The sequence below is a fragment of the Borostomias antarcticus genome (genome assembly GCF_949987555.1).
Source record: "Borostomias antarcticus genome assembly, chromosome: 8".
NCBI lineage: Eukaryota > Metazoa > Chordata > Actinopteri > Stomiiformes > Stomiidae > Borostomias > Borostomias antarcticus.
The window spans coordinates 30,145,262-30,171,343 of NC_140241.1; the positions used below are offsets into that span (position 1 = coordinate 30,145,262).

At 49.2% G+C, this 26,082-nt stretch overlaps 1 protein-coding gene across 4 annotated transcripts in view; it reads left to right on the forward strand.

Annotated features, from left to right (window-relative positions):
• Nucleotides 1-1,237: 1,237 nt before the first annotated feature.
• prrc2b (proline-rich coiled-coil 2B) overlaps nt 1,238-26,082 on the forward strand; it is a 30,632-nt gene continuing 5,787 nt past the window's right edge. Inside the window, exons 1-25 of one of the 4 annotated variants that reach the window (XM_084442168.1) lie at nt 1,238-1,374; nt 5,956-6,134; nt 7,795-7,972; nt 9,812-9,914; nt 10,129-10,192; nt 10,390-10,539; nt 10,826-11,160; nt 11,795-11,922; nt 12,083-12,246; nt 13,125-13,212; nt 13,953-14,112; nt 14,557-14,920; nt 15,106-15,293; nt 16,611-16,806; nt 17,272-17,476; nt 17,588-19,702; nt 19,850-20,028; nt 20,208-20,323; nt 21,382-21,523; nt 22,114-22,190; nt 22,671-22,958; nt 23,516-23,617; nt 24,224-24,404; nt 25,168-25,265; nt 25,835-25,962. In XM_084442168.1, coding sequence (XP_084298294.1) covers nt 6,020-6,134; nt 7,795-7,972; nt 9,812-9,914; nt 10,129-10,192; nt 10,390-10,539; nt 10,826-11,160; nt 11,795-11,922; nt 12,083-12,246; nt 13,125-13,212; nt 13,953-14,112; nt 14,557-14,920; nt 15,106-15,293; nt 16,611-16,806; nt 17,272-17,476; nt 17,588-19,702; nt 19,850-20,028; nt 20,208-20,323; nt 21,382-21,523; nt 22,114-22,190; nt 22,671-22,958; nt 23,516-23,617; nt 24,224-24,404; nt 25,168-25,265; nt 25,835-25,962 — 5,864 coding nt within the window. In that variant the 5' untranslated portion in view covers nt 1,238-1,374; nt 5,956-6,019. The remainder of the gene's footprint in view (nt 1,375-5,955; nt 6,135-7,794; nt 7,973-9,811; nt 9,915-10,128; nt 10,193-10,389; nt 10,540-10,825; nt 11,161-11,794; nt 11,923-12,082; nt 12,247-13,124; nt 13,213-13,952; nt 14,113-14,556; nt 14,921-15,105; nt 15,294-16,610; nt 16,807-17,271; nt 17,477-17,587; nt 19,703-19,849; nt 20,029-20,207; nt 20,324-21,381; nt 21,524-22,113; nt 22,191-22,670; nt 22,959-23,515; nt 23,618-24,223; nt 24,405-25,167; nt 25,266-25,834; nt 25,963-26,082) is intronic. The other 3 variants (XM_084442170.1, XM_084442169.1, XM_084442171.1) reach the window with 3 other exon arrangements.

Sequence of the window (26,082 nt, forward strand, 5' to 3'; positions counted from 1 at the left end):
GGCTCTCAAGTCTTTGGGGGAGAGGTAACCCTTTACCTTGGCAAGAAGTCTTTGTTGGAAGAAGCTGGCTAGTATGACATTTGGAAGTATTCTGTGTTAAGCATAATGTGACAAGCATACAATGTCAATCTGTAACTTTTGTTCGTATTGTTCTGTCCGTATAATGAAAAACTATGAAGAAACAAAGCATTGTTCTTTTTTGCTGCTATAAAAAAATGAGTTATCTGCCAGTGAATAGGCTCGCCTACAGAATTTTGGTACAGGGAGATTTAGTGGCTATATATTTCCGTACAATAAACTCCGCACCCATAAGCATTTAGGGAGAGGGGGAATATGCTAGCCTGCTGAAATCAATCACAATCACAAATTTGTTAGTGAACTTTGTTCAAAGACCAGAAAACGTAGCAGCCTACACTAGGCAAGGCAAGGCAAGTTTATTTATATAGCACATTTCAGCCACAGGGCAATTCAAGGTGCTTTACATGAGACATTAAAAGCATTAAAACAAAAAGCAAGACCTTATAGACATTTAAAACAAAAGGCAGGACAAATTAAAAGCATTAAAACAAAAAGCAAGTCATTATAGACATTTAAACAAAAAGCAGGACAAATAGAATACAGGAATAAAAGTGACAGTGCAGTATACTGATAAACACAGCTCCTCTTAGAAAGCAGTGGCAAAAAGAAAAGTCTTCAGGCTTGTTTTAAAAGAACCAAGAGTTGCAGCAGACCTGCAGTTTTCTGGAAGTTTGTTCCAGATATGTGGAGCATAAAACTCAGACTCAAGTCATAGAGATTTAGTGGCTATATACTTCCGTACAATAAACTCATAAGCATTTAGGGAGAGGGGGAATATGCTAACCTGCTGAAATCAATCACAATGAGATACCAGTCACCTATGTGGAAACACTGGTATTGTTGCCTTTTTAAATTTTTGTTGTATGTGTTTTGTAATGGACCATGAGTCTGCATAATAAAAGTTGATTGAAGTTGATTGATTGATTGATTGACAATCACAAATTTGTTGGTGAACTTTGTTCAAAGACCAGAAAACATAGCAGCCTACACTACAGAATCAAGTCATAATATGAAATGATTATTATATTATTATATATAATATTATTTCATTTGTGATAAGAGACCAGAAGGGGGCGCTCTTCAGTCGTGTGCGTCATATCCGTACCCAGCCACAGCGCAGTGGAAGACGGCAGGACTCTCATTCTCAGGCCGGGTGAGTCCCAGCAACAACACTAGCAAACGGGAAAACACACAAAGAATCAGCAGCACAATCGTCATCCATCCGTTGAAATCACGTATTTTTGTGGAGATAAATCACCATCACTAACCAGAAGACATACTTACGAAGTTAAATCGGTGAGTATTGGATGTTGTGGATGTTTCCCTCTCCTCCGTTATGGTCGATTTTGCAGCGGCGACTTCAGCAACCCAGTTTATTGTTGCTTTGTTCTGGGCAGCGGCCATTTTGAATCGTCTTGTCCTACATAATATCTCCTTCTCTGAGATTTCAAGCTGGAAAACGGGGAAAAATACATTTTATACTTTTGAACAACATCGCATTCACGTCTGCAACACCATAATCAAAGGTTTTGTGTTTGAGGAATTGATTAATGTGACAAAAATCCCCTTTTATGGGTTTTGTTTTTGAGAATGTCAGTTAGGAACCAGCTAGGAGGACGGTTGGTGATGATGTCGCGAGCCCGTTTAATGCTAACAGGCTAGCATGCTAACGTTAGCATCTCTAGCTACATAACAAGCTAGCTTCTGTGTCCGTTTAATCATTCTGACCTAGCTTGCTAGTCTGGGTTGTAAAGGATATTAACACAAATGTATAATAATGACCTATATATATCGCTTGAACTGGGTTATATTTCGTACTCTTTGAAATAAACAACGTAGTGTTTACATGGACATTACAGACGATGGCGAGTGCGATGGCTAGTGCTAATGCTAGTGCTAATGCTAATGCTAGTGCTAATGCTAGTGCTAATGCTAGTGCTAATGCTAATGCTAGTGCTAATGCTAACGTTGGCTAGCGACTGAGTGCAGGATGCTAAGCTAGGCTAGCTCTCCACTGCAGATACCGTTATAGGCCTCTGTGGTTTCAGGGTAAAAGCTAGGCTAGCCATCTACGCTAACCCACTTCCTAAACGGCATTAATGTCATTCTGAGCATCGTATTTATTATTATTAAAAAACTATATTCAGCATATGACGTCACATTTAACTGTTTTAACGCATCTTCGGTCTCGCGCAACGAAGAGCTACGGCGTTAGCGCGATGCTAACCCAAGCTAGCATTAGCATTAGCCAAGCTAGCATCAAATACAGCTAAAGATCCCACCCGCAGATGCTTTCTAGTTGCGATATATCTACCTAGCCTGGTTACTTACTATCTTTATTTTTGTTGTTAAACGGCACGGTAGTTCGTAAACATTTAAATGTCCGATTTAATTGTGAACCGACTCAACTAGCTAGCCTAGCCTGGTCAGCTAGCTACTTTAGACGTTTGTAACATCAGTCAAGGAAGGCTGCTCTACTAACATGGTTCGGGAACCATTTTTAAAGCGTCTTTATCTTTAATTTGATGAAGGGTTTGATCAAAATAACCATAACTATCTACTTGAAACGGCCACAGTTGAGGGAGGACTAACTAGCTACTAGCTAACGTTAGCTTTAAAGGCCCAGTGTATGTGCCTGTTATATCAGTTATTACTCATACAAACCCACTGACACATTTGATTTGTTGTTGTTGTTGTTGATCTAGGGACTCTTGCTGGACGCATGTATTTGGTCTGGGTGTGCTAACTAGCACTAAAGACAGGGCTTTTCATCACTATTCCCAAATCTTGACGCAGCACTGGGTGCAATATGTTCCTTATAGGCCTCCATACCAGCCACGGATGGGCTTGGTCATGTAACTTTACATTTCAAGCATTTTCAATGACCCAAACATCTGGTGGTTTGTGGCTGTAGTTTCCAACATCGGTGGAGACTCTGAGTTTTTTTTTTGTTTCCACTGTTGATATAGCGCATAACATACACATCTCAGGGCTCCAGGCTAACCTTTTCTTTCCAGGAGAGGCACCGCCAGCATTATTATTTTGTGGCACCAACATTTTGCACAATGGGTTACTTGGGGAGCCAAATTAGAATTAGCACCAGACATGTTTGTAAAGGTCCAAATATCGCAATGTATTGCTTTAAGGCTTGCCTTGTAAACAGCTTCACTAATTTTCATGCAATACTAATCCCACAAGGATGACTGAAATGCTAGAAGTATATCTTTAAAGGTTGAAGGTCTAAGCCTACATTTTGCAAATACATAGCTAGTGTGGTTCACTTTTTTGCTAGGCCTTAGACAACAATTAGATTTGCCCTGAAGTCCAAGTACATCACCTGTTTATTAGTAGATAAGGTGCAAACAATATTTTTGAATAAACATTCATTGCACACGCAGCTAGACCACTCGAGCACATTCTTTAATAACTTAAGTTGGATTTGTTGTACACATTAATGTAAATTTAACACTGGGTGGTCACCTCACTGGACAGAGAAATGGTCGCAAATGACCCAATTTAGTCACACGCTACATGGCTCCATCAGTATTTTGGTAATACATAATGAGTATTTCTTCTGACCATAGAATTTGATGGAATAGTATTATACATGACAATAATGCTCCTTCTCTTGGATAGCCAAAGCAGGCATAGTACTACGTTACCAGGTTAGACATCGTCTTAGTTTTGCTGCTGTTGCTAATAATAAAGACTTAACCTGTTGACATATATATATTTTTTTAATTTATTTGAAAGACTAACCCTAACCTCTTTCACCCTGTAGTGACCAGTAGGCTAGATAACTAGGCTAGATTTGTAGGACCTGTGCTGGCTTGGCTATACAATGGTTTGTAGGCTACATCCTGACATTCGTGAGCATTATCACAGACAGATCATGTTGTAACTCGGCCCGAGTAGCTAATTCAAAGCCTATCAGTGAATGGTGTGGCTGCTGAAAGTACAATGCTGCTCTTCATTACTTCTGGCTCAACCCAAAGGACAGGTCACACCTCATTTAGGTCCTGTTCAGTAGGACACGGTTAGGTGAAGCAAATGATAAGATGTCTGTAGTGTTGTCTAATGCCTAGCAAAAAAGTGAAACACACTAGCTATGCATTTGCAAAATGTAGGCCTAGACCTTCAACCTTTGAAGATATACTTCTAGCATTTCAGTCATCCTTGTGGGATTAGTATTGCATGAAAATTAGTTAAGCTGTTTACAAGGCAAGCCTTAAAGCAATACATTGCGATATTTGGACCTTTACAAACATGTCAGGTGCTAATTCTCCAATTAGATTTACTAAAAGTAAGCTGAATCATCCAAACAGTCTACTCAGAAAGATAATACATTGACATTTATTACCTTTTAAAACTCGCGCCCCCGGGACGCAAGCATTCAGTCGAAGTGCACATGAGCAACGTTGTGCTTAAGCAACACAGTAGTAGCTAACTATTCCAGCGTCTATGGATATCATGCGTTTTTTAGCTCAATGATATCATGGCGGAGGTGAGAAAACCGAAGCGAAACATCACGGAGGAAGCCAGAAAAAGACAATATGATAACTTTACGACAGTGCACTTACTCGCAGAGCCTGTGGGGGCGCAGTTCTGAGAAAACGCTATGTATTGCTTTAATGTACAGCCTTTTGGCATTACCTAAACATATGACTGAAAGTTTCCATTCCATGACTCAAATGGTGGCTTGGCTTTCCCACTGTAGTTTTGTGGTCTTCAAGAAGGGGCGCATATTTAAGAGTATTTAGACAAATCACCTCTCCACTCTTATTCTGTCCCATCTGTTCAGTTTTAACACTAAAAGACCACCACTGGCAGTCATCCATAGTAATAGTTGCCTTCATGTGCACGTTGCCTTTGAACTCTTTTGAAGTGCCAAAGTGGCGGATGGCGTTCTCCAGTGCTACTTGTTATGGCTGTTAAGGCCCAAGTAGGCTAGTTCTGGTTTGTGAGGCGTGATGTCTTCCTGACCACCAGCTCTGTGTTTTGAAGTTGAGACTCTTCTTTGAAATGGTCTTTGTCTCCTTTTGGTCACGTTATGCTCAGGCTTTTTTTTATTTTTTATATATTTTTAAACATCTGCCAGGACAAAGCTTGTCAAGAGCATTGTTTTTTGCCTAGAGATACCATGATATACTGTGATACCGGGATATTTGTGCCTAAGGTTATCATACCATCAAAATCTCCTACTGACCCACACCTGCTCCACTTGCATAATAAACACCTGCTGATGACATGCATTAGGGGTGGAGGTCTACGCACTCCCAGTGTCCTTCTAGTTTTAAAACTATCTTTTTGCTGTTTTGCTCCATGTTAATGAATGCTCTGATAACATTCAGTAGGCAAAGCTCTTTAGCTGCAGAGACTCAACTTTTAGCGTTGGGATGTAGGCTACATGTAGTTCTAGAAGCTGTCTGTCTGTCTGTCGGTTTACCAAGATGTCACTCCATTACCATACCATACCATTTTATTTATAGAGCACATTTAAAAACAACAAAGTTGACCAAAGTGCTGTACAAGTCAAACAACAATAACACACCAAGAGCACATAGTAAAACATACGCAGTAAAACATACGCAGTATGTCACATGAAAAAGGACAAGTCTCTTAGGCCATGTCAGGAAAACGCCAAAGAGTATAAGTGTGTTTTGAGGCGTGATTTAAACACCTGCAGAGTGGGGGCCTGTCTAACATGCAGGGGTAGCTCGTTCCAGAGCTTAGGGGCGGCCATTAAACAGTGCGACAGGGAAATTCAGTTACAATTGTCTTTTCTGAAATGTTCTCTCCTTGTCGTTTGAATAGAACCTTTTCCAGTTAAGCCGGTGTGGTTTTGTTGAGTTAACCAGATTCTCCTCTTTCCCACAGACACAGAACGCACACAGGAAGAGGCGCAAAGAAAAATTTCCATACTCGATGACATTACATCGCAATGTCCGATCGTTTGGGGCAAATAACCAAGTCCAAGGATGGGAAAAGCAAGTATTCCTCACTCAGCCTATTTGACAAGTACAAGGGAAAGTCTATAGAAACTCAAAAAAACACAGGTAAGAGTCCGTCTACGTGCACACTAGTAACATTTAGCGCATTTTTCACTTCTGTATTCAGTGTACACCTATGAGCATTAATGAAATTACATTAGTCTTTTAGCAAACACCTTTTTTCTAAAGTAGGGATGTGCGCAGTGACTATTTACTTAAGACTAGACGGTGGCTTTGAAGCTGACTACCATTAGTCTAAATCGTATTGTTTTTTTAATGGACCTGTGCGTCTGCAATAAAGCTGATCTATCTATCTAACCAACCACTCAGCGGCAGCCCACCCACTCGCGGTGCAGGGGAACTCAAGTAACTCGCTTTTCCTCTTGTTTGCCAGTTTAAAACGGCAAACGGCACAAGATCATTACCCCTTGGTTGGAGAGTATAACCTATTTTGCTAATTTAATGGACTGCCTCAGAATTTTTTCCAACTTGGCAATTAGGCTGTGAAAACCAGCGTGTGAATAGGCTGGCTCTTGGACTTTCATATGCATCTTGCATTAACCAAACAATTAGGCTACATTTACACAAAATGTATGTTAATGTGAGCACACCTTAGTGGCTATGTGCACCTCTGATCATTGAATAGCATACGTTCAATTACTATATTCATGATATTAAAGACCACAGGAGAGGGGAAAAAGGAACGCTACCTTGGCTCAGAGTGTTTTAAAAAACAGAGGTGCTCATTGAGAGATGGGGTTTATGTCCAAGTCAGCGAGGGAGTAGGCTAAGAAATAGAACTACTGAAAAACTCCAAAGGACTGAATCTCCAGTAGAGTAAGGTTTAAAAAGCCGTTGTTCTATTCCTATGGCTCATCCAATGTGTTGGGCCTTCCAGCGCCACCAAAGAAGCAGGTCTTCTCTCACTGGGATAGGAGGTTCAGTCCAGTATCACTCTAGCTCATCTTGAATTGGTCAAAGGAGTCACCTGATATTATTGAAATTATTAGATTAGTTGTGCAGTGGTCATCTGAAATGAAACCATTTACAGTAGGCTATCACCACATTGATAACGAACAACAAACGTACAATCCGCTTAGCTATTTTTTGGCACAGTAGGTGATTTATTTTGATTTGCACTGTTTTACATTAGTCTTTTTTTTTTTTTGTGGACCAATGTTTGAATAATATTTGGCTTCAAAAGACATCCGCAGTCTTATAGTAGCCTAATGTAACATACGGTAACTAAAGTGTGCTCACATTAACATTTGTGAAAATATAGCCATTGGTTTGAGAGAGACTGCAACAATTGGAACATGCATATGACTGAACTCCAAGAGCAACCTATCACGCGCTGACTTTGGGTTAGCCCACCCGCCAGCTCAACCAATAGTGTGACAATAACCCTACCCTACGACTGAACACTGTTACTGAGGTGACGTTAATTATTTAAATCTTTTAAAAAATCTTTTTTTATTTTTAAAAATCTAATATATTATATTTAGTTTGGCTGACTAGTATTTCCTAAACGACTAGCAGAAGCAGCGCCGTATAAACGACTATCCGCTCGCATCCCTAATCCAAAGTGACTTGCAATATTTTCGGATTCCATGCGACTTTGGCTGACGCAGGCTTGCCAGCGTAGACTGGGGGGGACTTTTATTCACTTTTATTCTCTCTTTCCCCCTCTTTCCTTTCTCCTCTGTCCTCGTCCGCCCGGTCTCAGTAGTTCCTCGACATGGCTTACAGAGTCTTGGCAAAGTGGCCGCAGCCCGGCGCATGCCCCCGCCCGCTCACCTGCCGAGCCTGAAGTCAGAGAACAAAGGAAACGACCCCAACGTGTTCATCGTGCCCAAAGACGGAACAGGATGGGCAAACAAACAGGAACAACCCCATCAAAAGAGGTGAGCGGCGGACAGACTGACCGCTGTCCAGTCTTATGCTGTGTTCACACCGGGCGCGGAATTTTTCCTGCGGCGCGGTGAGTTTACATAGAAAGTCAATACAATTCGCGCGAACTGGGCGGCGCGAATCGCCGAACTCGGCGGCCAGGATTCGCCGTGCGGCGACATTCGCAAAAGTTATTTTTTTTTTTTATTTTCTGCGGCGGATTCGTGCGGCTACTCATTGATCCCGCGGCGAGATCGGGCGAACTGGGCGGCGCAAAAATTTCTCGCCGCGCCCGATGTGAACACAGCATTAGAAACGGCCAGTGTCCAGAGAACAGACTGGACAGAGAGCAGGGCGTAGGGACGGTGGTTAGGGTTGATGCATCTGAATGTCTTCTGTGATGCTGCTGAGTTCCAGGCGCAGCGGTGAAGATGTGTGCGTGCTTGAAAGCTTTCCCAAGGTGAGCGAGGAGACAGTCTGGAGATAACCGTGGGCTTGTTTTGTGAGCTCAAGGTTAGCTAGCGATGCAGGCTGTCTCTCTCTCTGGGTGTGTGTTATGTGGGTGGGTAGTTGAGTGGTTTTAGAAGCAGCAGAGGAGCGAGGTGTGTGTGTGTGTTTCATTTCCCATCTCTATTTGATATGGTACAATAGAGAACAGTCATTTCCCACCTCCATTTGATATGATACAATAGAGAACAAGCGGTATGTTAGTTTTGTGTTTCCTACCCAAATATTGTCAGGACGGGAGACTGAACAGGCAGTGGGAGATGATAGATAGAATACTTTGTAATCCCCAATGGGGAAATTCCCTTCTTGCACCACATAAAACATGAGACACCAAACACAATAAAAACAGTAGAAGACACAGGCGTACACAAGGGCGTTAAAAAGGCACGATCAACACTATATAAAAGTGCAGTAGAATAAAATAAAACCAATCTACACGTCTAAAATGCCAGTTAAGTCCATGGCATCCTGCCAGTCAGGGGGTGCATTAAAAGTGTGATGGCAGCAAGTAGGAAGGACCTACGGGATTAGTGGTTGCCTCGTGTTTATTCATGAGCGTCCAGTATTACTCGCCAGGATTGGCTGGGAGAGTTCAACTGGGCGGGGCTCTCTCTGTTCTCTCCAAGCCGTCTGTACATGTCAGGATAAGCTGTGTTCAGCGTGTCCCCTGTCCGGCTCTGCTCAAGCCCTGGATGTCCCCTGTCCGGCTCTGCTCAAGCCCTGGATGTCCCCTGTCTGGCTCTCTGCTCAAGCCCTGGATGTCCCCTGTCTGGCTCTCTGCTCAAGCCCTGGATGTCCCCTGTCTGGCTCTCTGCTCAAGCCCTGGATGTCCCCTGTCTGGCTCTCTGCTCAAGCCCTGGATGTCCCCTGTCTGGCTCTCTGCTCAAGCCCTGGATGTCCCCTGTCTGGCTCTCTGCTCAAGCCCTGGATGTCCCCTGTCTGGCTCTCTGCTCAAGCCCTGGATGTCCCCTGTCTGGCTCTCTGCTCAAGCCCTGGATGTCCCCTGTCTGGCTCTCTGCTCAAGCCCTGGATGTCCCCTGTCTGGCTCTCTGCTCAAGCCCTGGATGTCCCCTGTCTGGCTCTCTGCTCAAGCCCTGGATGTCCCCTGTCTGGCTCTCTGCTCAAGCCCTGGATGTCCCCTGTCTGGCTCTCTGCTCAAGCCCTGGATGTCCCCTGTCTGGCTCTCTGCTCAAGCCCTGGATGTCCCCTGTCTGGCTCTCTGCTCAAGCCCTGGATGTATCCAGTCTGTGTGTTTGAGGTGGTCGTTCATCCATTCATCTCAAACTAAAAGGCTGATTCTCTCTCTCTCTCTCTCTCTCTCTCCCTCCCTTTTTTTCTGCCCTCAGTTCCATTGCATCAACAGCACAGCTGCCGGAGTTGCAGCCGCAGCTGGCTTTACAGAAATCTGTCTCCAATCTTCAGAAGCCCACACCAGCAGCCAACCAGGAGGTGGGCATGGCGTTTCAGTTTTCTCTCAATTGTTTAGTGCAAAACAACCATTTCAGTTAATTTCTCATGCATCTGTTTATAAAAAGTAACGTGGCAAAAAAAAAACGTGTTTCTAGACTTTGTTTAAGAGCAACAAATTTGTAGTCGGCTATCGTTCAAATCAGACCTTCGTCATTAGGAATCCAATTTGAATTCCTCCAATTTCTGTTCACAGAGCACAAACACAGGTGGACCAAAGCAATGGGCCCAGCTAAATGGAAGGGCAGTAGAACGAGATGGTGAGTTGTTTCGTTTTCAATCTGGCATCTACCCTGCCAAGCCTTTCACAGCAGACGAGACGCATCGTCTCCTCGCCGTGCGCCGATGCGGCGTCGCCAATGTCCTGGCGCCACATACTCGCGACCGTCTCGCTTCTCGTTCGCCCGGGCTCTGACTGACGCCTGTGCCTGTCTCCTGTTTCCATGGCGACCGACAGGGGCCGGTTCAAGGGCCTCAAGCCGACTGCAGCCCTTCTCTCACGAGGAGTTTCCCACGCTGAAGGCAGCCGGGGAACAGGACAAGGCTGGCAAGGAAAAAAGCGTCTTCGATCCGTCGTATGGGCCAGGACCAAGCCTCCGCCCCCAGAGTGAGTCACCCACACACACACACACACCCACCCACTCACTCCCTGTTATGCTACACCCACCCACCCACTACTTGTCCAGCCACACCCACCCACCCACTCCCTGTGAGGGCACACACACCCACCCACCCACCCACACACTCCCTGTCCAGCCACACCCACCCACACACCCACCCACACACTCCCTGTCCGGCCACACCCACCCACCAACCCACACACACACACCCACTCACCCACCCACTCCCTGTGAGGGTTTTTTTCTCTGACTTTGTTCCTTCCCTCTCCCCAGATGTGACGAGCTGGAGGGAGGGTGGAGGGAGGAACCTTCAGCCCTCGTTCCTGCTGTCTGCCCTGCCCTCCGACCCCGAGGGCAAGGCAAGCGGCCTGGCTGAGACCGGGACACCCCCTCCCACCTCCCACCCCTCCTCCGCCTCGGCCTCCACCGTCCCCCTCTCCGTGAGCGCCCCGGTCCCCGCGGCCACCGCCGCCGTCGTCACCGCCCCGGAGCCCAAGGAGCCGTCCCTCCGCCCCGCCCAGCCCCTGCGTAGGCCCGCCCCCACGGCCCTGCAGTACCAGCTCCACCACGCCCCCACCACCGTCTACCACGACATGCTGCCCGCCTTCGTAAGGACCGCCCCCCAGTCCCCCGCACGCGCCGGTCAACACAGTCTGCCCAGCTTGCTTTGGGAGTTGAGCTTTGCTTGGGGATGATTTGGGTTTAACTCAACACCGCCAACACAGACACAGTCCCCTTCCATGGGCGTGCGCTAGGGCTGCACAATTAATCGTGAATTAATCGAAATCACGATTATGACCTCCGCGATTAACTAATCGCAAAAGGCCGCAATTGATGTGATTCATAATTTTGCTTTGAGTTGAGTGCTAGGACTACACGGACGAATCACAGGCGCCTATGCTTTCTGACCAATCCCATGCGTTCCCGCTGAGTGCGCTTTGCGTAGCAATTTCACTGAGAAGACAGATAGCAGTAGGTCAAGACAAGTCAAGAGTACCTGCAGCCGTGAGTAGTGACAAAATGAGCGAAAACGAGGTCAGTGAGTTAGTAGCAAGAAAGGGATCAACGTCCATGATTTGGGAGCATTTTGGTTATTATATATTAATATTATATATTAAATATTAATCGCAATTAGCATTTTGAAGCAAATAATTGCAATTCTTATCTTTTGTCATAACCGTGCAGCTCTATCACGTGCTGCCATGTCCCCGTCCTGACCCGCTTTGTGCCGTTTGTTTTCAGATGTGCCCCAAAGAGACCCGCGAGGCCCCGGGCTCCGTGGACCACCCCCCCGCCACCGTGGTGGCCCCCGTGCGCTTCGACAGCAGGCCCACCTTCAGACAGCCCTTCCCCAACCCAGAGCCCGTCAAGTAAGTCTCCCGTGTTCCTGAATAACCCAGTCCGGTACGCGCCTGGGGAACGCTCCCCGAAGCTCGGCTCGGTTTCGTGCGCTTCGTCGTCTGGGAGGAACTGTTTTGCGGATGTGAAATACAAGCGGCGCTTATCTTTCTTTTTTTCCCCCCTCCCCAGCGGCGAGGCGAGGAGGGAGAACCGCTTCATCCGCGGCCCGGCACGCCCCTCCTCCCGGCCCATCCGGCGCCCCGGCGACCGCCCCCCACGCCCCGCCATCATCAACCCGGAGGACCTGAAAGACCTGGACGAGCTGGACAACGACTGTGAGGACGGCTGGGCAGGTGAGCAGCGCTCCTTCACCGGCCCCAAGATGGCTGCCTGAGCAAATTACATGCTGTCAAAAAACTAAGGCCCCCTGGGAAAAAAAACTTAGGCCCCCTGGGAAAAAAACTTAGGCCCCCTAGGAAAAAAAAGTTTAAAGCTTTATCTGGACAGTAAGTTCTTATTTGTTCCTAAAAGCACAATATCACATTAGTCAATACAAAAACATCAATAATAATAATAATAAAATCAGTAATCCTGCAAGAAGCCTGGTAAGCATTTCCACAGGACTACTAAAATGACGGCAGTGTACCAAAGATGATTTTGTGTTCTAAGGGAGGCCACACAAAACTATCTTTAAACAATGGTTAGTTGTGGCTAAGCTGTTAAGCGTGGCTCCGCTTCGCCCCCTAGCTGTTATAAAATCACTAACACACGGCCTCTCCTGGTTTATTGCTTAATTTACCAACTTTTTAAAAACAAGAAATCCATATTTTGGTCCATGATACAATAAAGTTTTTTATTTTATTTTTTAAATTCACACAGGGCCTCAGATTCTCTTCACACTGCCAACCTACATCATGGACAGTTATTGGTGTATTTTTATTACTTATTACTTTTTTGTATTAATGTTTATTTGTGTTTATTCCAATGATTTATATAGTGTTTTTACAAGCAAATAAACACTTACTGCCCAGATAAATAGCTTTGAACATTATCTTCTTTGGTGGCGGCCTAAAACCTTTGCTCAGAACTGTATATGGAGAGAAGAATGAATTTGAGGGTACCATGGAGCCATGACTACATCTTGACAGATTTGCATTCAGAGATTTTTTTTATACAGTTTTTGTTTAAATATCGGGGCCGCGGGTTTAACACACTTCCCTCTCCTGCTCAGGTCTCCATGAAGAAGTGGATTACGGCGAGAAACTCAAGTTCAGCGACGACGAGGAAGACCATGCTTCCAGTGACAAGAACAAGATGTGGTGAGGTCTCCCTCCCTGTAAAGGTCTCCCTCCCTGTAAAGGTCTCCCTCCCTGTGAAGCAGAGCGGCCCAGTGCTCATCCAACCTGTCTTTAGGCCGGGTGCTGCATAATAAACACCCGTCTAAGAGGGAAACTATGTATATTAGAGCTCCCGATACTTTATCGGATGAGCGAGAGCAAGGTTTCAACCACACAGGGTCGTCTCCAGGCAAGAAAGTATTGGGCGCTATAATCAAGTCTGGATATCGAGAGCATGGTTGTAAGATGATAAATGGTAAATGGACTGCACTTATATAGCGCTTTTCCACCTTAGCGCCACTCAACGCGCTTTACAATGGCCTCTCATTCACCCATTCACACACACATTCACACACCAATGGCGGTAGCTGCCATGCAAGGTGCCAGTCTGCTCATTGGGAGCAATTTGGGGTTAGGTGTCTTGCTCAAGGACACTTTGACATGTGGATAGTCGCAGCTGGGATTCGAACCACTGACCCTTCGATCACTGAACGACCCGCTCTACCAACTGAGCTACAGCCGCCCCAATGATATATGAGAGCATGGTTGTAAGATGATATTTGAGAGCATGGTTGTAAGATGATATTTGAGAGCATGGTTGTAAGATGATATTTGAGAGCATGGTTGTAAGATGATATGAGAGCATGGTTGTAAGAACAGAAAAGACATGCAGCCGGTTCTGCCGTGTAACTGACCGCGGCGTCGTGTGTGTTGGACCTCAGGGCGGAGTGGGAGAGCCGCCGGGAGCGCCGGTCCTCCCTCAGCTCGGGAGAGGGGGCCTACCCCCAGGAGGGCACCGAGGAGGAGGGGTACCTCTACCACCAGGACCAGCTGGCCCCCAGGAAGACCAACGGCAGGTTCCCCCCCCACACCGAGGCCCAGGTGAGACCGTCCGCAGCCCAGAAACCACACACCCACGTCTCCCGAGGGCTGGAGCTCTGTATGTCCGACCTAGCTGGTCTCTCCTAGCTCGTGACTAAGACCTCTAGATGGGCAAACAGGAGAAAATGGACGACTTGAGGAAAGTGGGTTAGCTCTAGTAAATAGGGAGGAGGCGAAGAGTGCGGAAGGCTCACTGATGAGTTTGAGTTGTTGGTATTCCTGTGAATCTGAACTCAAATGACCTCGGAGTAACTATGGTGATGAAGCAGTGGATATTCATCGCAGCGCGAGGCGGGCGTATTGTAAAGGAGGCTCAGAAAAGTCACACGCTCACAGTACAGAGTCACAACAAAGCGCAGCGCGTACTCAGTTCACTCAGAGACCCTCCCCCTGTATCCTTGTCGGCTAACACCCCCCCCTCCTCCCCTGTGTCCCGTCCCCCAGCAGAAGAGCTCCGGGCCGGCCGTCGCCCACCCAGGCGAGTCCCCGGACGACCAGGACGATCCCCAGCGCCAGGCCCAGAGCCAGGCCCCTCCTCCAAGGGCCAAATTCGTGTCGGCCGAGCTCTCGGAGGCGGTGGAGAGGGCGCGCCGGCGCCGCGAGGAGGAGGAGAGGCGCGCCCGCGAGGAGCGTCTGGCCGCCTGCGCCGAGAAGCTCAAGAAGCTGGACGAGAAGTTCGGGAAGACGGAGCGGCAGGCGGCGAGGTCGGAGGACGGGGGGAAGGAGGCGGAGGGCAGGGAGCCCGCGCTGTCCCCCGGGAGGGAGCAGGTCAAAGGGCACCAGGACAGCTGGCAGTACGGGACGAAAGGTATTCGTCCGCTAAACTACGACTTAACGTGTGAAAATGTATCCGATCGGTCCTGAAGACCCGTCACCTCTAACGTGCTACGCTGAACCGGTCGTGCTTTTTAGGCATCGAACGTTAAAACGCGTCAACGATGAGGGCTTTTTATTCACACCCCGTCTCTCTCTCTCTCTCCCCCAACCACCCAGACTCTAGCGACGCTCCCCAGGAGCAGTCCCCCGGCCAGGACTACCGGGACGAGGCGTCCCCGAGCTTCGGCGCCTACCGCGGCGAGGACGACGGCGCCGTTGAGCCCACCTCGCCCCTGGCCGACTACGGCCGCCAGCCTGCCAAGCCCCTCCCGCCCCGCTTCCAGAAGCAGCAGCACCAGCAGCAGGTGAGAGCTAATGGGACGCCTGCCCCCCCGGGGGCCCCTCATTACCTAATCCCCCCCCCCTCACACATGCTTGGGGGGATTACCGGACGCAGCGTTAGAAAGGCCCCTGGTTCACAGGGAGCAGGGGGTTTCCATAGCGACGGTTGCCACGCCCCCTGACGTGACAGGCTCTAAGCCGTTATGTACGGTGTCTGAGAGGGCTCAGTTCTTTTAGTTGGTTCAACAAAATGTGTCATTCTTGTGCCTGAAACCTGATTGACGGGTCGCCAACCAAGACGAACACGGCTGTGATCTCTATGGTTGAACGGAACAGTCTCATACGTCTACAGTAATAAAGCACTGTCTAATAACTAATAAGATTCAAGATCGGTTTATTAGCCATATGGTTTACACATACTATATGGTTTACACCTACATTAAAGCTCAATGAGAATTTATAGTTCAATATTCACCTTTACTTGCTGTTAGTTTATGAATTGGCCTTAGCAAGACCTCCAAAAATTGTTTTCATGACATGAGACTGCATGAGACCCTGTGAATTTATTATTTTAGAATTTCTGTGTCCCGGCTAGTACACTGGCGGGAAATCTTGTAGTGGAAACGGACGTGACACGTTTTTCATGTAGAATTGATCTACATGCACATAAAAGAAAGGAGACGGGTATTTACCTGCATTGAAACCATCCTTCCAGAAAGTCCATTGAAGTAGCTACAATCTTCCAATCCAGTGTGCTCCATACACATTTGTTGTTTTTTTTTTTTTTACCATCATTACAGCGAGGGAGTGGGGAATTGTGGGAAGTGTGGTTCTTAAACGCCGATTTTTATCACGACCGGAGGGGCCGCCAAAGTGCTGAGATCTCACGTAGCTTTAATAAGAAAAGAAACTCATCAGACTCCCTAGTCCCACATTGTTGGAAAGGGTGTAATGGTGCGTTCGTTTATAACTGGGAGGTGGCAGATTGCGACTTGCTACTAGGAATGATTAAATAAAACGCCGCATGAACTCACACTTCCTCGTCGCAAATTCGGATATGTTTCTCAGCCCCCAGTTGCTCGAATGCACTAGATATAACTAGATAACTGTGATATAATGGTATATAGATATAACTAGGTAACTGTGATATAATGGTATATAGATATAACTAGGTAACTGTGATATAATGGTATATAGATATAACTAGGTAACTGTGATATAATGGTATATAGCTCGAATGCACACAGGTCAGAGGTAGGTATTTTGTCACTTGCGACTTGCCACCTCCGACCACAAACGAACGCACCATTAATCCTCCTCCTGGTCTCCGCCCTCCTCAGGAGCAAGTGTATAAGATGCAGCACTGGCAGCAGTCTGGCCACGCCTCCGGCTCCACCCACCCCCAGCGGGGCTACTACCCCCCTCACGTCCTGGGCTTTGACCCGCGCTGGATGATGATGCCCCCCTTCATGGACCCCCGCATGGCCCAGGGCCGATCCCCCGTCGACTACTACCCCAACGCCGTGCACTCTTCAGGTGAGCACCGACCGGCCTTCCCTCCACCCGCAGCCAACATTCACAGACCAGACCGCCCGCTGATGGGCAGTAATATTATATTATATTGCACTGTACTTTAGATTGCGATTCTTGCACTTTGCCTTCAGCACTAGATTATGCTCTTAAATCACTTGTTTTAGAAAGAAGATGCACTTGTGAGTTCTGGCAAGTAGTAGTACATTGGCTCTTCCTACGTTAAATGCAATTATTGTTAGTCGCTTTGGATAAAAGCGTCTGCTAAATGACTGTAATGTAATGTAATTACAAGTTAGGTATATAACTTGACATGTCAACAGGAAGGTCCTGGACACCTTTATCTACATAGAGATTAAATGGCGTAATTAGCAGGGAGATGGGGATTAAATAGGTCATAACTTTCCAGCAATATGATGCAGTGGTTGATAACTTTAGAGATTTATAATTTCCTTGTTGGTTTGTGTATAGGGATGATGAAACCCATGATGTCACAAGAACACCTGAGCAGCCCCGGATCTGACGAGGGCTGCCATCCCAGCATGCACCAGGAGAGAAGGGCTCCTTCCACCGAGCCATACCCTGTGTGGAACCAAGATGGCTACCCCCCGCGCAGCTTCACGCCACCCTACCAGAGGCAGCACGAGAGCTCCGACAGGAGCCAACCAGACGACAGGTCAGTTGAGACTCTCAACCAATCCCGAGGGGCCGTCACAGTTCTCATTCTGTTCAATTTCACAACTTCTTGTCTTCTTACCACATCCTTGTCTGGTTTTGTATTCTCCAGGAGTGACAGGACCTGTTCCCAGCAGGACACGTACGACGAAAGGGCCAACGAGTGCCTGGACCACCACACGGACGACCCCCCCCACCATGGCTACCACCAGAGCAGAGGCCCCGACCGGGACCACCAGCACGACCAGGGCCTGCTCGCCACCGCCCAGCCCCGCCCTCAGCAGCACCTGGACGCCGACTACCCCAAACAGGACCCCAAGGACAGACACCCGAAAGACGCCGACGAGCCCCGCGACGAGGTCTTCGACGCCGCCTCCAAGGAGAAGAGCTTCGACTCGGACTACTGGAGGAGAGACGGCGGCCAGAAGAAGGACGGCGGCGGGGGCGGCGGTCAGGGCCAGTGGTCCGACCCCGGCGGCTGCAGCTCCAGCAGCAGCAGCGTGAGCCAGCCCTCCGAGACAGCCGGCCGAACCATGACCCGCAGGACCGGACCCATCAAGAAACCCGTACTCAAGGCCCTCAAGGTGGAAGACAAGGAGAACGAGAAGCCCAAAGCGGAGCCGGAGGAGAAGACCGTCCCCTACCGCCTAGAGAAGGAGGTCCTCACCAACGTGTACGACCTGAAGAAAGACAACCAGCCGGTCAGCAGCAGGCGTTCGGCCTCGCCGGCCGTGGAGAAGCAGCCGGAAGAGAAGCAGCAGCAGCAGCAGCAGCATCATCAGCCGTCCGCCCCCGTGAAGGTGGAGAGGCCTCCCAGTACCCAGGCTGACGACCCGCCCAAGGAGAACAGCTGGGACAGCGGCAAGAGCCAGTTGTCCAGGGAGAGCCAAGAGAGCAGGGAGCCCCAGGCCCCCAGGCGCAACAACTGGATCTTCATTGACGAGGAGCAGGCCTTCGCCGGAGCCAGGGGAACGGGTAGAGGCCGCAGCCGGGGGGGCTTCAGGGAGTTCAGCTCCAGAGGAGGAGGAGGAGGAGGAGGAGGAGGCCGCGGCGGCCGGGGAGGAGAGAACCCGAGGGGAGGCTACAACGGCAGGGAGATCCCGAGGCCGGCGAGGGGCCGGGGGCCGCCCAGGGACTTGGTGAAGGTCCAGGACCTGCAGCGGGGGAAGCCGCGCAGGCGCAACGTCAGCGAGACGCTGAGCGAGGCCTCGGAGTACGAGGAGCTGCCCAAGCGGCGGCGCCAGAAGGGCTCGGAGAACGGGGAGGGCGGCGGCTACGCCGAGGCCGAGGAGGTCCGAAAGGTCGACAGGGACTCCTGGAGGTCCAACAAGGTGTACACGGACGACCAGGCGGCCGGCGACGCCCGAGACAAGGTCAAGGCCGCCAGGGGGTTCGGCGGGCGCTCGCTGCCCCCCAGGCTCAATGCCGGCGGGGGCTACAGCCGAGGGTTCGGCGGCTCCAGGGACATCTCCACCTGGAGGGGCCGGGGGACCCAGTTCGGCGGCGGTGGCGGACCCATGCAGGAGAACGGCTACGGCCCCGGGACCGAAATCTACTCGCGCAGGCCCCCCGCCGAGCGCGAACCTCTCAAGTACACATCCAAGTTCACCGCGGGCTCCTTCATGGAGAACGGCGCAGAGGACCGCGGCCCGGACGGCGAGTACTACCCAGACAATGACAACCCCGACCGCCAGCAGCTGAGAAGGCGGCGTCCCCCCCGCCAGGACAAGCCCCCGCGCTTCCGCCGAACGCGCCAGGAGACAGAGCCCGGCTCGGGCCAGTGGACCAGCGGCGAGTACATCAACGGCGGGGACTTCGCCAACCCCTGGCCCGGTCGCCCCAAGGCGCCAGGGGAGGACGGCTGGCCGAGCGCCCACTACCCCGGAGGAGGGCGGCCCGCCCCGCACGGCCAGGCCGAAGACTGGGAGACCGGCTCGGAGAACAGCGACTTCAGCGACTGGAGGGAGAAGCGCGGCGGCGCGGGCCAGCAGGCCCACGGGGACGCGCCCTCGGACTCCGGCCACAACGAGCCGGCCGCCGGGGAGAAGCGGGAGCTCGCCAAGAGGAGCTTCTCCAGCCAGCGCCCCCTGGTGGACCGGCAGAACAGGAAGGGGGAGCCGAACATGTTGGAGGGGAGCAAGATGACGCGGTCTGCCGATAACCCCGCAGCGCCGCCCTCCGGCAGGAACGACAGCTGGCAGAACGGGGTGACGCCGAGCTGCAAGAGGTGAGTGGTCGCCGACTGTTTCGGCTTCGACTTTTTCCCACCTCTCTGAAACATCGACGGCCATCTTGAATGCTGCATGTTCAGAGATGGGGTCAGGATAGAGAACTACTCTGGCACCCTGCTCAAAATCCCTGTCCCCATCTCCAGCAGGAGTCCAGATGAGTCTGTCCTGGGCTCGTGTCCAGTCTACGGTGTGGAGCAGTCTGAGGAGGGTCACCAGAGCGGACTGGAGTCCTCGGGGAAGAAGCTGGACAAGGAGCTGAAGGTCTCTGTCAAAGGAGACATGGCCGAATCGCTCTCCCCGTACGACCTCAACAGCTACCCTCGTGAGTGCGATACAGGAGATCTGTTATGTGGAATAGCCGTCTATATCAACATTATTCTGATTTTTTAGCCCAGCATTTAACCTTTTCCATTGTTTATAGGTAATGAAAGTATTTGTGCACTTCTTATTGGTAACGTGGTGTATTTCATGGACTTGATCGGTGTCTTTCTGTCTCCAAAGTGGAGAGTGATGCTGGGGGCCCACTTCCTAGTCCAGATGCTTACCAAGACGCTCTCTCTAAAAAACAGCGCCGCCCACAGGAGGATGACAGGAGGAGGAAGGAGCAGGGAGTTACTGTGAGTTTCAATCTTCAACTGGTTTGTCACTTTATGCAACCATACTGTCATTGATCTCAAAAAGTCATTAAATTATCTCGACATTTATTACACATTTTTATTACAAATTGGCCGCACATTAAAGGGGTGGTTCGGAATTTTTGGACATTTACGACTTACCCATTTACGACTTACTCATAATCTTTATGATGGATTGAAAACATTTTCAGCTGATTACACGCTGTCCCTCGTTCAGACGTTCACGGCATGCTAATGCTAGTGCCATCAAACTGAATTAGCTAGCATTCACAGAAAACTCACTTATAAACACGCAACTCACTTATAAACACGCCAAACAAGTAAGGAGTGACAGATAAACTTAACTAAACTCATCAAAGTCAGACGTGTCTCTTTTGAATGTGGCCATTTTAACTTGTGTTGATCGTAAGAGAAGAGTCCGCTCTTCGGTTCTTTGTTGTTCAAGACAAACGTGACACAGAGGTGTCCAAACAAATGGCTTCAATGATAGTTGGGACTTGATGACGGTATAAAAATTTTGAATCTAATCTAATCAATAGAACTTTGTGTAAATAACTATTTTTGAGTGACAGTTGATTCCATGTCCAGTGTATGAAGTCCGAAAAATAATCCAGTACAGGCTATCATTTTTCTGCTCTTCCCTGCTCATCTAATATCAGTGCATTTCTACGGGCAGGACTAACATTAACAGCCGATGTGTAAACTTCCTGGCTGTACAAGAGATTAATCTGTCTTGTTCTGTCCTGGAATTTGGTCAGATGTGTCACTATAATAATAGTAATCATACTGTTACATCCCAGGGACTCCACAGAAAATCAGACAACTAATAAAATTCAGATTGAAGATGTAGTGAGTGGTGTCCCATTTCTTAGGTTAAGATTTCAACCCCTATCTCTTGTGGCTCCATTCTCAAGGGCCACTAGCCAGTCAAGGGCACTCCAAATCTAGGGGCTAGGGCTAAGGGGGAGTATTGGGATTGGGCCTTTATTATACCACTTGGGTAATGTCTTTTTTTTTTTTTTCGCGTGCTGCATTTTTAGGTGCCAGTGAAGAACAGGACAATCGCCTCTAAGATGCCTCCTCGCTTTGCCAAGAAGCAGAGCAGCATGGCGATGGATCAGCCGGAGGACGGGCTGTCAGCCAACAACCTGGGCACCGAGATCTGGGAGACCAACAGCTCAGGTCAGGGCCGGCACACACACACACACACACATCATCACCGACACGCAACGGGCTGTCTGGAGTTGCTCATGTTGCAACAACAACATGCAGTTTTTGCATAACCAACTTTCACTCCCAAACTGTCCAAGAAAGTGCAATATCTTGTTCTAGTTGTTGCCCCCTAGTTATAATTCAATCAATCAAAGCTTTATTTGTATAGAGCATTTCATACCCAGAGGCAACACAATGCGCTTTACAGAGAACAAGGGAGGTGGGCATACGACCCACTCTCTACATATTCCAGAGGGAAGCAAAAACACAGTAATCACCCGGGGGCCAGATAAGTGAGCTGTAAAAATTCTTCCCTGACCCCTCTCAACAAGGCGATCCAGCAAGCTCCAGGAGTATGTTTGTCTACCGGCTAAGAACATTTATAAAGCAATACATTACATTAAATTACATTTCAGAGTGAGAGAGGCTAGAAAGCATCATAGGAGAGAGGACGTTCTACGACATCCACAGCAGACACGGGGGTGTCTATCGGACTCCGAGGACTAATTGAGGAGCTAAGCCAGTCGTCGTTCTGACATCATCTCTGTTGTTCCTTCCAGCTCTGCCTGTCCAGTCGTCTGGAGGAGACTCCTGGACCAAGCAGGTCTCCTACACGGGTAGTGAACCCAACTCAGAGGTACGGCTCAGCTTCCTCTGGCCCAGTAGCCCCGCACAGCTTCCTCTGGCCCAGTAGCCCCGCACAGCTTCCTCTGGCCCAGTAGCCCCGCACAGCTTCCTCTGGCCCAGTAGCCCCGCACAGCTTCCTCTGGCCCAGTAGACCCACACTGATCACAAACTATTGAGATCTTGTAGACATATACAGATTTTCTGATCATTTTATATTACTTGATTTTGAACGTGTGTGCATTTTTTTTCCCAAGTAGGTTTAGAGTTATTTTTAACATCTGACCAGGGGCTGTAGATGAAAACTAGCGTCTTTTGTCTATTTCTGGCGCATGCACTGATGTTTATTTTCATGCACTGCCCCAGTTACATAAGTAAGATGAAGTCAAAAAATAAATTGGAAGTAACACAAACAAAATAAATTAAACAGAACCTGAAATCCTTATGAGAGAAGGGTTCCTCCCCTAACGCTGCCCCCCCCCCGCCCCCCCAGGACTCCGACGCCGGCCCCGAGCAGACCAAGGAGCAGCACAAGCCCGGCCCCATCGGCAACGAGCGCTCGCTGAAACACCGCAAGGGCTCGGGCGGCGTGGAGCGCCTGGAGGGCGGGCCCATCACGCCCGTCAACGGCGTGGACCTGCACGTGGACCCGGTGCTGCCCGTGCCGCCCATCGAGTTCGGCGTGAGCGCCAAGGACTCTGACTTCAGCCTGCCGCCCGGCTCCACCCCGGTGGCCGTCCCCAACCCCGTCACCAAGCTGCAGGACGCCCTGGCCAGCAACGTGAGTGGCGTTGTCCTGGTCCAATCCTGTGACCTTCAGCATCACCACGGGGGTCATCACTACGAGTTACACCATGTGTTTTGAGGGAGAATATTAGTGATGTTGATTGACTGAGAATAACATTAGAACATGTTTTTTTTATTTAGTATTTATTAAACCTTTATTTTACCAGGTAAGACATTAAGAACAGTTTCTTATTTACAATGACGACCTGGCAAAAGGCACAGCCTTTTGAGGGGAAAGGGGAAAACCAGAAATACAAGTTAAAAACAAGTCAAATAAATACATACAAAAAAATAAGACAAAACATGATTAAACATGACTGGACAAACAGAACAAGAAACAGATTAAACATGTCTGGACAAACAGAACAAGAAACAGATTAAACATGACTGGACAAACAGAACAAGAAACAGATTAAACATGACTGGACTAACAGAACAAGAAACAGATTAAACATGACAGGAGAAAGGAAGCAGCGCTCCCATCAGTGTGTATGCGGTGTGCAGTATTAGGGATTTGCTAATAACTCATTTCCCCCCTCATCTGTTGTGCAGCCGACCCTCAACCAGAGCATCCCCATGCTGCGCAGCACCCACCTGCAGCCCGGCATCAACCTCAACCCCCTCTCCTTCCCCAGCGCCGACCTCACCCTCAAGGTGAACGCACCCTGCTTACACCCAGACACGCCTCACCACAACCATGTCCAGTCATAACAGGAGTTGGAAAGACTACCCTCAGCCCTGTTAAGAATACTTCTGGCTCTTCCTCAATGGTACCTCAGTGTCAAAATGCGATTTGAAAATAAGCCAATACCAACTTCTTCACAATCCCGAGTTCTTCAAGCTCCACAGAAAGGAACGTGTAGAGGGAACCCTGGTATTTTCCCTTGTCGCTCGCTCTTGGCGGACTGATTGATTGATTTTATTTATTTTTAAGACAGGGACAAGGTACAGTAGACATTTACCCTATAGAATAGGGAGAGATGCACTGTACAAGGTTATAGCTAGACAGCTCATTTCCACCCGCAGTCCCTGGGCAAATAAATATACAGTCTTAAAATAGTGGGGCAAATAGTACACAGTAGGAGAGTTACATACATAGAAGGAATACAAAAAGGTTATGTAGCAAAGATTTCACTCATCCCTCTATACCCACATCCCAACCTCCCCAGACCATTAAAAAACAAACCCTAAGTACAGCCCCCATACATATGTGACACACACACACACTGACTCACACAGACGTTCCTCTCCTCCCCTCAGATGGAGTCGGCTCGTAAGGCGTGGGAGAACTCCCAGTCCCTCCCCGAGCAGGGCTCTCCGGGCGGGGGCGGGTCTGGCGCCCAGCCCCCCTGCAGCGTGGGCTCCTCTGTCAGCTACAGCTCGTTCGGGGCCATGCCCCCCATGCCCGTGGCCTCAGTGGCCCCCTCCATGTCCATGCAGGGTAAGCTCCGCCCTCCCAGGACCGCCCCTGCGTCCCACACGCCAGACAAATCAAGCGATTCGGGTAAAAAGTAAACAAGTGACATTTAGTCTGCATGCCCATCTCCAATAAGGGAGCTATGTTTTCGTTTGAGCCAAGCTCGTTGGGAAAAGTAGCTCTAGGTTTTGGTTTGAATGATAGCTGAGCTAGTTGACACCCCGAGTCAGCTGGCAACACCGCTTGCTATTGTATTTTTTCCAAGGTCAATGGCAAAGCAACTGAAATGTTCTTATTTATATATTTACGTTTAACTTGAGAGTTATGGAAATCTTGTGTTATTCCACATGTTCAGTGTGGTAGCCATGCAGCTAATGTACAACGTAGGTGTAGTTTGTGACTGTGTTGTATGGTGTGTTTCTAGGTGTAGTTTGTGACTGTGTTGTATGGTGTGTTTCTAGGTGTAGTTTTTGACTGTTTACGGTGGTGTTTCTAGGTGTAGTTTGACTGTGTTGTATGGTGTGTTTCTAGGTGTAGTTTGACTGTGTTGTATGGGGGTGTTTCTAGGTGTAGTTTGTGACTGTGTTTATGGTGTGTTTCTAGGTGTAGTTTGTGACTGTGTTGTATGGGGGTGTTTCTAGGTGTAGTTTGTGACTGTGTTTATGGTGTGTTTCTAGGTGTAGTTTGTGACTGTGTTGTATGGTGGTGTTTCTAGGTGTAGTTTGACTGTGTTGTATGGTGTGTTTCTAGGTGTAGTTTGTGACTGTGTTGTCTGGTGTGTTTCTAGGGAACCACATCCCTCCTCTGTACCTGGACGGACATGTGTTCCCTAGCCAGCCTCGCCTGGTCCCTTCAAACATGACCCAGCAGCAGAGCTACCAGCAGGTACGCACACACACACACACACACACACACACACACGTACACACACACACACACAGGTACAGACACACGGGGAACACTCTCACACAAAGTGGAGCACACTCTAATACATGTACAACTTTTTCTTTCTTTTTTATATGCAAATGTCTTTAACAAGTTCTCCCTCTCTCTCACCTCTCTCCCTCTCTCTCAACTCTCCCTCTTTCCCACCTCTCTCTCTCTCTCTCAACTCTCCCTCTTTCCCACCTCTCTCTCTCTCTCTCTCAACTCTCTCCCTCTCTCCCACCTCTCTCTCTCCCTCTCTCTACCACCCCTCTCTCCCTCTCTCTCTCTCAACTCTCTTCCTCTCTCTCTCTCACAACTCTCTCGCCCTGTCTCACCTCTCTCTCTCTCCCTCCCTCTCTCTCCCCCCCTCTCTCTCCCCCCCTCCCTCTCCCCCTCTCTCTCTCTCCCCTCTCTCTCTCTCTCTCTCTCACTTCTCTCCCCTCCCTCTCTCTCTCTCTTTCCCCCCCTCCCTCTCTCTCCCCCTCCCTCTCTCTCTCTCCCTCTCTCTCTCTCTCTGCTCTCCCCAGGCGGCGGCCGCCCAGCAGATCCCCATCTCCCTGCACACGTCTCTCCAGGCGCAGGCTCAGCTGGGTCTGCGTGGAGGTCTCCCCGTGTCCCAGTCCCAGGAGATGTTCAACTCCATCACCCCCTTCAGGTGGGTACCCCCGCCCAGCCCTGTCTCTCTCTGTCCCCCCCAGCCCAGCGCTGTCTCTGCCCCTAGCCCAGCGCTGTCTCTGTCCTCCCCCAGCTCTGTCTCTGTCTCTCCTCCCCCCGC